The sequence below is a fragment of the Trichomonas vaginalis genome, chromosome V (genome assembly GCF_026262505.1).
Source record: "Trichomonas vaginalis G3 chromosome V, whole genome shotgun sequence".
In the NCBI taxonomy this organism is placed as follows: Eukaryota; Parabasalia; order Trichomonadida; family Trichomonadidae; genus Trichomonas; species Trichomonas vaginalis.
Genome location: NC_067207.1, coordinates 33,557,530 through 33,570,057, shown reverse-complemented (window position 1 = coordinate 33,570,057; position 12,528 = coordinate 33,557,530). Strand labels below are relative to the sequence as shown.

General features: G+C 32.0%; 8 protein-coding genes across 8 annotated transcripts, besides 2 other annotated features; 4 read left to right on the top strand and 4 right to left on the bottom strand.

Annotated features, from left to right (window-relative positions):
• Window positions 1-546: part of a mobile genetic element that runs on past the window's edge.
• Window positions 547-684: 138 nt separating this feature from the next.
• TVAGG3_0450720 (uncharacterized protein) lies at window positions 685-1,035 on the top strand (the record flags this gene model as incomplete). Its single annotated transcript, XM_051234615.1, has 1 exon — window positions 685-1,035. One exon carries the CDS (start codon window positions 685-687, stop codon window positions 1,033-1,035), a length of 351 nt encoding a protein of 116 aa, XP_051104345.1.
• Window positions 1,036-1,210: 175 nt separating this feature from the next.
• On the top strand, window positions 1,211-1,531 carry TVAGG3_0450710 (uncharacterized protein; the record flags this gene model as incomplete). Its single annotated transcript, XM_051234614.1, has 1 exon — window positions 1,211-1,531. One exon carries the CDS (start codon window positions 1,211-1,213, stop codon window positions 1,529-1,531), a length of 321 nt encoding a protein of 106 aa, XP_051104344.1.
• Window positions 1,532-1,535: 4 nt separating this feature from the next.
• Window positions 1,536-1,778, bottom strand: TVAGG3_0450700 (serine threonine-protein phosphatase family; the record flags this gene model as incomplete). Its single annotated transcript, XM_051234613.1, has 1 exon — window positions 1,536-1,778. The coding sequence occupies one exon, from the start codon at window positions 1,776-1,778 to the stop codon at window positions 1,536-1,538; it is 243 nt and encodes an 80-aa protein (XP_051104343.1).
• Window positions 1,779-1,796: 18 nt separating this feature from the next.
• Window positions 1,797-2,159, bottom strand: TVAGG3_0450690 (uncharacterized protein; the record flags this gene model as incomplete). The annotated part of the gene is made up of 1 exon (XM_051234612.1): window positions 1,797-2,159. One exon carries the CDS (start codon window positions 2,157-2,159, stop codon window positions 1,797-1,799), a length of 363 nt encoding a protein of 120 aa, XP_051104342.1.
• A 1,446-nt stretch (window positions 2,160-3,605) lies between these two features.
• Window positions 3,606-4,433, top strand: TVAGG3_0450680 (uncharacterized protein; the record flags this gene model as incomplete). The annotated part of the gene is made up of 1 exon (XM_001297903.1): window positions 3,606-4,433. The coding sequence occupies one exon, from the start codon at window positions 3,606-3,608 to the stop codon at window positions 4,431-4,433; it is 828 nt and encodes a 275-aa protein (XP_001297904.1).
• Window positions 4,434-7,398: 2,965 nt separating this feature from the next.
• Window positions 7,399-12,528: part of a mobile genetic element that runs on past the window's edge.
• Window positions 8,337-8,795, bottom strand: TVAGG3_0450670 (repellent protein 1 family; the record flags this gene model as incomplete). Its single annotated transcript, XM_051234611.1, has 1 exon — window positions 8,337-8,795. The coding sequence occupies one exon, from the start codon at window positions 8,793-8,795 to the stop codon at window positions 8,337-8,339; it is 459 nt and encodes a 152-aa protein (XP_051104341.1).
• On the bottom strand, window positions 8,826-9,248 carry TVAGG3_0450660 (uncharacterized protein; the record flags this gene model as incomplete). Its single annotated transcript, XM_051234610.1, has 1 exon — window positions 8,826-9,248. One exon carries the CDS (start codon window positions 9,246-9,248, stop codon window positions 8,826-8,828), a length of 423 nt encoding a protein of 140 aa, XP_051104340.1.
• On the top strand, window positions 11,194-11,810 carry TVAGG3_0450650 (uncharacterized protein; the record flags this gene model as incomplete). The annotated part of the gene is made up of 1 exon (XM_051234609.1): window positions 11,194-11,810. A coding segment is annotated over one exon (617 nt), but the record flags the coding sequence as incomplete, so codon positions are not given.

Here is a 12,528-nt window from a genome sequence, read left to right as displayed (position 1 = left end):
TTTAAGGTCTAAACATCCTGAAACCCATCCTGTATCAGCTTTAGTTTTTAAAATCTTCGATGTCCATTCATGATACCATTCAGCCCTTTCTATAATTTCTTTATCTTTTTCATCCACATATTCCTTATCTGCTTTCTTCTCTAACTTACTAGCCACATATTCCTTATCCGCTTTCTTTTCAAGGCTAACGTTTAAGTCTGTTATTTCAGATATAGAATGTATATGAGTCTTTTTAGAATATTCGTTTTCAGCTCTTGTCACTTCACTTGACATTTTATTGTCAACATATGTTTTGTCTGCTAGTTCAGGATGAGTATGTTCTTTTGTTGCATAAGCATTGTTAGCTCTTTCTTCTTCTTTTGCTATTGCATCGTCTACATATTCTTTGTCAGCTTTGTTGTCAACATCTGTTTTCAAAAGAAGTTCATTTATAGGTTTCTCGTTTAAAGTTCCTTTTGTTGGATTTATACAGACAATATGGTTCTTATTGTCTTGAAACAGAAACTCATCTGTCATTGGGTTTAATGTCAGTTTTAAGTTTCCTTCTTTCAATGACTCAGATATCTTAGAATAGTTTGAAAAGTTTGTTGTGTTCTTATTTAGAGCTTGCATAATGAGTTGTCGGTTGTGTTGTATTTCTCTTATGGAAGCAATATCTTTCGACATTTTTATTCTAGATAAAATATGCTTTCAATAGAAAAAGAAAATTCAAGAGTTGCTACAACTAAACCATTAGATGAACTTTTTACTAATGTCGGTCAAAAGTTTGAGACAGAGACCGTAAAGCATGAAGGCTATCGTTTTGACTACCCATTAAGATGGCTAAGAGACCCATCTGTCACAAAAGCTATTGGCTTTCGTAGAATGAAGTTCATTTCAGAAGCCATACATGGTTTCCCATTTACGGTCGGTTTTGAAGTTCGATACTATAACAAAGAAAAACGTATGTATGAGAAATTTGAACAGGGAAAACTTTTACAAGTTAGTTTGCTTGTAAACTTAGAAACAACTCTTCAAGCTTTTCAAGAAAAATAAACGATATCTATATCGAATATGTAAAACATATAACATTGACGAGGGAGAATACCATCTCGATATTATTTATGACAGGAAAAATGCAACTGTTAAAATCAATAGAATAGAAGACCTTGGAGAAAACGTTTATATTTCTACAAAATATAACAACTTGGCATGGTATAGATTTATGAGGATGTTAAATCAGCCTGCAGCATATCCAGTACACCCAGACTTTTATGAAGTCGAAAACCCTAATGGAACATATGAAAATGTTTTCGACCCAGCTGCTATTATTGTTCATGCTTCATTTTCTGGCGCCCAAAACTCTTTCTTATGCTTGGCAAATGACTTTTACGAAAAACCTACAAAGTTATACGAACCACCAAGTGGAAGTATTTCAGACTTTCAAGTATGGTTTACTACAGATGGAAGAAAAAGAATAATTCCATTATACCATGCGTTTTACTTAGAACTTAGTTTCATATACAACTACTATCGAACGGTAAAAATATAATTTTTTAATACGGTTGAGGTGTTGGATTTGGTTGCCAACTAGACTGTGGTGCAGGTTCAGGCTGTTGTATAACAGGAGCTTGCTCTTCTGGTTCAGGGTCTTTAGGTATAATACCAACGAACCGACCTACTCTTTTACCAATATTTTTGACTCCGTTCCAAATTCCTCTTCCGACAGATTTTATTCCATTCCATATACCTCTTCCAACTCTTCTGAAGAAGTTTCCAATACTACTGAAGAAACCCATTTTACTATATGTAAAAATCTAATGTCCGCCTAGTCTCTTACGTTTCCTGTTGAGTTCCATAGCATTCTTTAACTGGAGCTCATACATTCTGTTTCTCCTCTGGTAGAAAACATATTCTGGGTCAACTCCTGTGTTCGCGTCATCTGCATAAAGTTGTTTATATCCCACTTCAGGGTTTGTATAAAACTCTTTCCATCTCATATTTGCATACCATGGTGGCAAACCTAACGCAGCGTCATTTGACATGGCAGTTTGCATTTGTACATCTGTTGGCACTTGACCATAGTTTGCCATTGCAGTTTGTATTCTAACTTCATTTGGAATATTCTCTGGGTTTGGTTGTCCAGGTTGCTGTGCATTCGCTAAGTTCTGTGCGTCCATTTAATATTAGATAAAAATATCTCTTACGAGTACATATGCTGAACATTTGCAGACATTGGTTCATCTTCATATTCTCTGTACCTTTCTGCCACGTCAAATAAATAAATGACACAATGGAAAAAACCTAAAACAAGTAGTCCTATTTCAAACCACATTTACTTACTAATAAAATTTCTTTGTTATGACACTTTCTCCGGTTTATAGGACCTCTCTCATATTCTATCTTGTCATATCTAAACTCATAGTCATGTATGTCCTCTAACCATCTCATAACGGTTTCCAAACCACTTTTATCGGATGTAAAGTAAAAGCATGGATGGTTATGTAAAACGTCTAAAGTTTCTAAAGAGTCTCTCAAAGTCCAGTCTACTTGGTATTGAAAATCCCATGTGTTAAAGAACGGCGGGTCCACTATAAAGAAAACATTTTCCTTGTCTTTATATTTTTCATACAACTCTGTCCAATAACATCTCACAAACTCTATACCCTCAATATATTTTTCTATGTCCTCTTTGAAAACATTTGTATAGTTAAGATATAAAACTTTTGACATAAGTGTTTCAATGTCATGAACTCTTATAGCACCACTATATAATAGTCTAGCAGATATACTATTCCAGTCTATATATTCTGCTTTTTTCAAAACCTCTCTCACAATATTTTTCTTATCTAATGGTATACGTTCCATCTTACCTATAGGTATCTTTTCTTTTAACTCACTCAATATTTTGTTTGTGTCTGGTATATGTTTGAGACGGTCCATATAGTTGTCGAAGTCATTGCATATAATCTTTGAGTCTGGGAATATTATATGACACAAATGGGATATATAGAAACTTCCACCGAACAAATCTACAAATGTTAGACCATTCGGTAGTTTCTTAAGTTCTCTCAATATAATATCTTTACATCTACTCTTATTTCCAAAGAACGGTAACGGTGGTTTTGTAAAATTCATTTATATATAATAATAAAAATGTTTTTCCCTGAAAAGTGACAGAAAAGTGACAAAACATGAAAACATATATAATTTGTGAAAAGCGACACATTATATAATGTTTTCGACCCAGAAGAAGGCTTCTTCCCAGAAGCAATGGAGGAAGAAGAAGAGTCCTCCGAATTCACACCAGAAGACTAACAATTTTCCGAATAAAAACTTCATTTATACTAAACATCTTCGGGGCTAGAGGGCACGAAGTGCCTGGAAGCCCCACTCCCTTTTTTTTTTTTTTTTTTTTTTATGAAATTCGAAAACTAAAAGAAGATTTAAAAGTTTCAAAAACAGAGTGTGAAAGTCAGAAGAAAGCATCAGTCAAAATATCAGAAGAATTAATTAAGATCAAACATGAAAACGAACGATATAAGAAAACAAATATCGAACTTACGAAAAATCTTGATCATCTTAAGAATATTCAAGAAGACATTTTTGAAAAATCAAAACTTGAAATGAAACGAATAAATAACGAATTAACATCAAGTCAGAAAGAAGTCGAAAATCTTAAACGAAAGATATCAGAACTCAACGAAAGGAATCGAGAATTAATTTCATCAGGTGAATATTACACAATCAAACTCACAGAGTCCGAATCAGAATGTATTTCACTTCGAAAACAGTTAACAGAATCGAATACAAAACTCTCATCATTAAATTCAGAACTTTTTTCACTCAAATCAGAATACAACGAAATGAAAGAAAGTTCAGACAAACTTTATTCTATCAATCAAAAATTACAATCACAAGTTTCTTTCAACGAACATCGATATGCCGAACAAAGTTCATTCATCGAAGATCTTAAATATCGTGTTATTTCACTTGAAGAATCAATCAACAGATCTAAACAACTTGAATCGATTGTTTGTGAACGCGATTCAACAATTTCAACATTACGTGATCAACTATCGAAAAGCGAAAATAAATGTCAATCTATCACAGATGCATTACAACATGCACAAGAACAATTAGAAACATCACGTGTATATGACAAAGAAATTGAAACACTTCGTTCACAACATAATTCATTATTGAAACGAGCCGAAGAAGCAGAACAATGTTTGAGACGATATGAAGAAGAACTTCAATATAAGAAAGAAGAATATACACAATCTATGATTAAACAAAGTTCCACTATTGAAGAATTACAAAATCAACTTATTTCAAGTCATCGCGATTTTGATCTTGCTATTGAACGTCAAAAGAAGTCAGCATCAGAAGCAGAAGAAGCACGAATATTTGCCGAAGACCTTGAACGATCATATGTTAAATTATCAATGTAATGGAATCAATATTGAATGTATCTATGTGAGGTTCAATGTCATATGTTAAATTATCAATATGACAATTCTCGATTATTAATGAATCAGCATTATTATAAATCAATGATCCATTTCCAAAATTTCCAAAAATTGAACAATTAGAAATAGTCATTTTTCTAGTACAAAAAATGATACCAAGAAATGAGCTTGATTGTGAATTATTTAGAATATTACTATTAATGAGATAATATGTTGGTGAATCATCAATATAATGCATAAGAACCCAACGATCGCAATGATTTTGACAAATTGAACAAAAATTGACTTTTCCAATTGAATTTTCTGGTGCTATTCCATATGCAGCTCCATTAACTTTCACATTGTTATTACTTATATTTGAATAACTAATATTAATAATACCATAAAAACAATAAATAGTATCTCTTCCTTCTTCTTTTTTTCCACATGATGAAACACAACTTTCAAGAAAATAATTAAAATTTCCATCGGATAACCATGAATATGAATGTTGTCCTCTATTTGATGCTTGTGAATATAATGAACAACATCGATGTTGAATAACTGAATTTTGGCCTTTCACGTAAACAGAACCTCCAAAGTCACTCCTTTTGCAGTCATTGAATGAACATTCGGAATGTAATAATTTGATGTTATTTCTTGTGAATGATATAGCACCATCTTCAAGATCATGAAAAAAACTAAGTAAAACAAAACATTCGGAATTAGTAACAGAAATTGAACAGTTAATACATGTTGTTGGATTTGTTTTGTTATTTTCGCCATATAATTCATACCAGATGTTTTTTGGAATATTTTCAAAATGATGATAGTGATAATCTCTCCGAAGAGAGAAAATCACTGAAACATGACATTAAAAAAATTCCAACACTTTTTATTAATTTTTTTTTTCTTTGATTCATATTTTCTTCCGAATTAGAAGAAATATATTGATGAATCAGTATATCAAAACAACTAATTGCATTAAATTGGCAATGTTCATGACAGAGATTCGACAAGTATTAACGAGTTTCTAAAGATTACCTAGTAAAAACACTTAATACAATGTTTTTGATCAACATATTTAATTAATATGTTATGATATACTTCGAAAATATATAAGTATAGCACAATTATATCAGAAAACAGTATTTTTAATTGCAAAATGAAATAAACCTTTCAAATACTGTATTATTTGATCTAATAATAATATAAAATCAATTTGTTTGTATTTGTTTGATGATAGTGATATTTTATATTAAACAAATTATGAAGATCACATAGATTGTATATACAAAACTATTCTTGTTAATTAATCATTTCAATAATGAAAATGAAACAAGAAATTGTGAACTCGCATACAGAAGATATTTATTCGAATTGCATCAAGAGTTATATTTATGAAATTCGAAAACTAAAAGAAGATTTAAAAGTTTCAAAAACAGAGTGTGAAAGTCAGAAGAAAGCATCAGTCAAAATATCAGAAGAATTAATTAAGATCAAACATGAAAACGAACGATATAAGAAAACAAATATCGAACTTACAAAAAATCTTGATCATCTTAAGAATATTCAAGAAGACATTTTTGAAAAATCAAAACTTGAAATGAAACGAATGAATAACGAATTAACATCAAGTCAGAAAGAAGTCGAAAATCTTAAACGAAAGATATCAGAACTCAACGAAAGGAATCGAGAATTAATTTCATCAGGTGAATATTACACAATCAAACTCACAGAGTCGAATCAGAATGTATTTCACTTCGAAAACAGTTAACAGAATCGAATACAAAACTCTCATCATTAAATTCAGAACTTTTTTCACTCAAATCAGAATACAACGAAATGAAAGAAAGTTCAGACAAACTTTATTCTATCAATCAAAAATTACAATCACAAGTTTCTTTCAACGAACATCGATATGCCGAACAAAGTTCATTCATCGAAGATCTTAAATATCGTGTTATTTCACTTGAAGAATCAATAGGGAAAACCGCAACCACTTTTTTAATCATGATTTAAATATATAAATCGCGATTTTTTAGAAAAATCGCGACTTTTTTAAAATTGCGTTTTTTAATGAATTGCGATTTTATTGTAGTCGCGATTTTTCAAAAAAATCGCGATTTTTATGGAAAATTGTGATCAAAATTAAACGCGATTTTCTTTATCAATCGCGAACATAGAACAAATCGGAACCATGATTTTGGACCTCATTAAGCGAAAAGGTCGCAATTAAATTCAATAACAATGATCAATAATAAGCATTTTAAAATATTATAAATCATTACACTTATTTATATTATTACATTTTTTTCGAAGATATCTAAAGCTTGCAATATGAAATATAGTTTTTCTGCATTTTAGCTTATTAAAAAATGATGAGAATGATTTAACTGTTTATAATTATTAAAATGATGTGTGTGATATTTTCATTGAAATTAATAAGGTAAAAAGTGACATTTTTTAAAAAAATTAAAAAACTAAAATCCTCTTGGATATATGCTGTTAGGTATTTGCCAATATTTTAATCATATATAAGAGGTATCTGAGCATATGATTTTTTTAAAAAATTACTTTGTTTTGTTATATATAAATATGGAACTAACTAATAACAATCAATAATCAACAATTAACAATTAAATGAATGTTATTATATTTATGGAAAGTGAATAATGTAACTAATCAATAACAATCAACAATCAACAATTAAATGAATGTTATTATATTTATGGAAAGTGAATAATGTAACTAATCAATAACAATCAACAATCAACAATTAAATGAATGTTATTATATTTATGGAAAGTGAATAATGTAACTAATCAATAACAATCAACAATCAACAATTAAATGAATGTTATCATATTAATGGAAAGTGAATAATGTAACTAATCAATATCAATCAACAATTAACAATCAACAATTAACAATTAACAATTAAATGAAGTTAGTATGGGTTAGTTGTGTACGGAGGCACTGCGTTCCACCTTACACCTGATATGTGAATTTGACACTTTACAAAACTGTTAACGTATATTTTACAAATCAAACGACAACACTAACTTAACCTTAAATATTTACAAAGCCACCAACCACTTCACCTCACTAATGTAAAAAATAAACGTTCTCACTTACAAAAGTATTGCAACTCCTCCCATTGCTGTGCTTCACATAACAGCTCATAATCTTCTGACTCATTTTCTTCTTCATATAGGTCAAAGTCACTGTCAAAATAAATGTTAGTAAGTTTTGACAAAGCTAATGAAACACGCTTACCGTTTGTATCATATGCTTGTATAAACTTTCCATTATGCTTGTAGTCATAAACGCTCAAACTAACTTTACCCTTTCTCCCTCGTATCTGATAGAATGTATTTTCACGAGGAACGAAGAACAAATTCTTGAACTCATGACCGTTGTAGTTTGTTATCTCAATAGTTTTCGTCATTTATATAAAAATAAAATAAAAATTTTCAGTAAAATAAAAAATAAACTTAAAAATAAATGATATCACCACCCTCACACGTATGAAAACATAGCACAAAAATAAATTTAGGTGAAGTGGTGAGATCTAACCTCTTTTTTCACCTGTTTTTTCACCCTGTTGAATTCATTGCTTTATAACTCTCTTCCTTTCTCCAACTCTTCTAACTTCTTCTTAAGTTCAGCAATGTTGTCCTCATGAAGTTTAATCTTTCTCAAAATTCCTTCTTTATCTAATGGTTGCTTTATCTTTCTAAACTGAACTCTACCATCCTTCATAGTATGAATGTAAAAACCTTCTGGAATAGTTCCTGATTTAATGTATTCTACCAAAAACTTTTGTTTCATTGCTTCAGTGACTTTAGTCGTCATTTTAATTAAATAAAAATTTTAATATTAAATAAAAATAACGTTATTTTTTCAGTAAGGAAACGCAGGAGTTTTACGATTTATTTGAGGAGTAGGTTCTGGTTTAAATGTTGGAGTCGGTTTAGGAGTTGACTTTTGAACAGGAGTTTGTACTTCCATAGGTTCAGGAGTCATTGAAGGTTTTGCTTGTGAAGGCGTTGGTTTTGGCGAAGGTGTTGGAGTTTGTTTAACTTCAGCTACTTCAGTATTATTTACAACATTTGCTTTATTTCTTTTCAACATCATAACTGCTCCTGCTGTAGCTAGCAAACCTAGTGGGAGACCATATTTTATATAAGGACTTGACCAAATGCTATTTTTGACAGGAGCTGGTGGAACACCTAACCTTGGTGAGACTGCTCTTTGCCATTGTGCAGCTCGTAAGAAATATTCAATAGGTGCTCCATAATCGTTTGGTAAAGTTTGTTTCATAGATGGTGAAGGTTCACGAGAGCTTGATGAAGAACTCATTTATAAGCTTTAAAAATAAACGTTCATCCTTTATTCCTCACTGTCGTCAGTTGCTAAGTTATAGTCGTCAAGTCTTATTATTGGTATGCCATTAGCACGCACCTGAATGGCAAAGCAACAATCCCTCATAAATCCAATAAGTGGCTTTGGTACATTTTCAGTTGCTAGTTCAATAGGTCCTTTAACAGACAATTTGTATGTTATTGGAGCAGTAGATGTTTGACCTTGCTGGAAGCAAAAGTCCACTTCTGTTGGAAAACCACATAAGAAATGTGTGTTGTCATAGCTATCCCATTTATGTTCCACACTACCATCATCCACCAATGACCTCATAACATCTTCATTAAATCCTATCATATCATTGTTTGTATTGCAGGCGTTCGCAACCATTTCATAAAATACAGGTCCATATGATTTTTCAGGTTCTGCAGGCATATTTCCATAAGCTCCCATGGAAAGCTGAAGATATTTAAACTTAGGGTTCTCAAAATTAACATAATAGTTGTCTTTCTTTCTAAATAGTGCCCAAATACTTTTAACATTAATAGGCGTATAAGCTGCTGTAAATGTTGCACTTGAACTATCTGTATTCTTTGAGAATGAACCGTCCATAGGAATCCAATCCATAACTTTAACAGGAAAACATAAAGCCTCGTTTGTATAATGTTCTACAAGTTCTGTATAAATGTTAGGGTCTAAAGAGAATGACTTTGGATGAATGAAACATTCATTAAAATCCATCTTTGTTCGAAATAGTTGCTGGGTTACAGTTGTAATAGTAACTGTTCCACTAGCTTCTACTGCCTTCGTTATCATAGTGAATGGTTCATTCCATGGAACAAATTTATTTGTCGGTGGATTTGAATCTGAAGCAAATGCAACTTTAAGAGTTGGATTGAAAGCAATGATATCATTTACAAATATAGATGTGCATTGTAAGGCGTCGCTACTGAACTTTACTTTAAGCTGAATGTTTCCTGCAAAAGCTGGAATAAATCGAATAGCTTCTAATGGAAGGAATCTTCTAACAGGAATTCTTAAACGAAGCTTAAAATCAAATGATTTTCCTGCTGTAATTGGACCACTAACAATTTGTCCTGTTCTGCATGTTCCCGAATGACTCCATACATCTTCATGTCGAGTCTTTGAGAAAACATCTACTTTCTTTATTTGTTCGGTAGTTTGTGAGTTTGAAGTTATATATGCTTCTTCTCTTGCGTTGTCTTGAGAATATACGATACGACCATTTGCAAGGATTTGATATCCAGCAACTGCATAGAAAGCGTCATCGAAACCAATCCAAAATCCTGGTGGGTTTGTTTTATTGGAACCTGAACCAATTTCTTTATCTACAATAAATTGACCTTCCATTTTATACGTAATGAATGTATTGTAAAGGTCCAACATATTTTCACCAGGAGGTGAGAGATTGAATGTTACCCATGTGTTATCTTTAGCAGTTCCAGGTTGTGATGGAATCTTTGCGTCAGAATATTTTCTATTAGTGTCACCAATTTGAACTGCATTGTCTATGATATCGAAATATGAGCGAATCTGATGAATATGCTCTGCTGGAGTAAATTCGTTTAGCTGTTCGTTCTGCATGTATTTACTTCGGATAAAAATATCTATTTACTTCATTATTCTCACTCTTCTTCTTGGCATTTGTGGTGGAAGTTGTTTCTTGACATTTTCAATGAACTGTACATTCTCTTTTGTCTCAACTTCTTTCACTGGCGGGTCAGGATTCTTTGACTCGGTTTGTTTTTCAATGAAATTCACGAACTTTGCAATAAGCTCTTGGTTCGTTATTGAAAGTACATCTGGCTTCTTTTCTTCTGGTTCTATTGACTTTTCAGTTTGAACAGAAGGTTTTATATGGGCTTCGTGGACTTCACCCTTGCCATGCACCTTAATGTTGTCGCTTTCTGCATTCACTAATGGAACCTTTCTTTTTCTTACGTATATTTTACCATCTTTACTCTGACTTACGTAATAGAAAGGATGTTGTATTCCTCTTGCGTCATTTAATATAATAGACTCTCGCTCTGATTTTGACAAGCTCATTTTACATCGGTTAAAGTTTTAATTTTGTTTTTTATCTGCAGTCAAATGACTCAGACAAGCCCTACGGACAAGACCCAGGGGGTCATAGATGTTGAAGCATTGAAGAAAGAAATTCGTGAGCAAATTTTATCCGAACTGAAGGAACAAAAACAAGAACAAAAGCCAGAGAGACCAAAGAGAAAAACTTAGTGAAAAACAACTTGCTGCATTAGCTGCTGGAAGACAAAAGAACCCACGTTTGCTGGCGAAGAAAGCTAGAGAAGAAGCTGAAGCAAAAGCTAAAGAAGCTGAAGCAAAGAAAGAGTAAATGGTTTATTTTTATCCGAATTAAATGTATAGACAAATACCTTTATCTGTTGCGTTCAGTAGTGAAAACCCTGACGTCAAAATAAAGGGGAACAGAGTAACGTTTAAGTTTCCAACAGACTGGATTGTGAACATAAATGAAGAGAAGTACATTGGCATAACAAATATGTATATAACACGTGCTTTCAGAAAGGTTGACTTTATACTTCAAGTCGAGATAGAAAATGACGAACAGTCTTTAAGCGCCCAAAACATTCACATATACAAATACTTTAAAGACGATACAACATTGCAACAATGTATGATTTCATTTAATGAAATGTTCGAGAAAAAGTTTAACATTGAAGTACAAACTTTACAGCCTTTACGTGAGTTTCTTGCACAACTGAAAGAAGAAGGTAGTCAGCCACAACTTATAGACTTTCATTATGAATTTAATGAAAATGAAGATGGAACTCATGACTGTCAGTTTGTTGTATTCTCACCATTCAATGAAGTAGCTAAAGAGAAAGAAAATCCATTACGTATAAGATTTCAAATCTCTGAACCAAGTGATGATTTCAAGAATGTTTTCAATTATGATGCAATGCTTCCGAGGAAAAATGAATTTTCAAAGATTGTAACACCTGGCATTTGGGATAGAAAGCAAGCTATATTATATTCAAACTTAAGTAAGGGAGTTGAAAATGAGTTCATTGGTCATACAAGAACTTCACCACTTCCTAACCCTAAATACTATAAATTAACTGGCTTCAATCGTGAGTTTTGGATAGACATGTTCTCCACTCATGACCATAACTGCCCAGTGTTCTTACCTCCAGACCATAAGGACTGTCTCTACATTGAAGCACAACTCTTAAACTCTACCATCGCAGTATTGTAAATGACCACATGGGCTTCGCCCTTGCCGCTAGTTTTATTTTTATCACGAATGACCTCATTGCTGACAAAAATAAATGACCTCAGAACTTCAACTTACGAATAAAGCTTGTTTTAGTCGTTATTGAGAAGTTAAACTTCTCTTCAAAGCAAGGTTGACATGACTTACATAAGTCAAATCCAATCTCTTGACCGTCATAAAGTGCTTTGTAAAGTTTCATTAAACTGAACTCAGAGTCTTTGTCATATGTTCCAACAGGTATGTGAATGTTCTTATCTTCATTGTAATAGCATTGTATAGCTTCAGGAAACATTTCATTAGCGGTTAAAGCAAGAACGTCTTGTTTTACACCTTTACAACGTGCATGGAATGCAACTTCATTTAAATCATTCGTGAGTAAGTCTATGTAGGTCTTCTTTCCACAAAATATTGACTTGTAAAAATGAGCTTGTCAAAATCAAGAACGAGAAGTCTTATTAT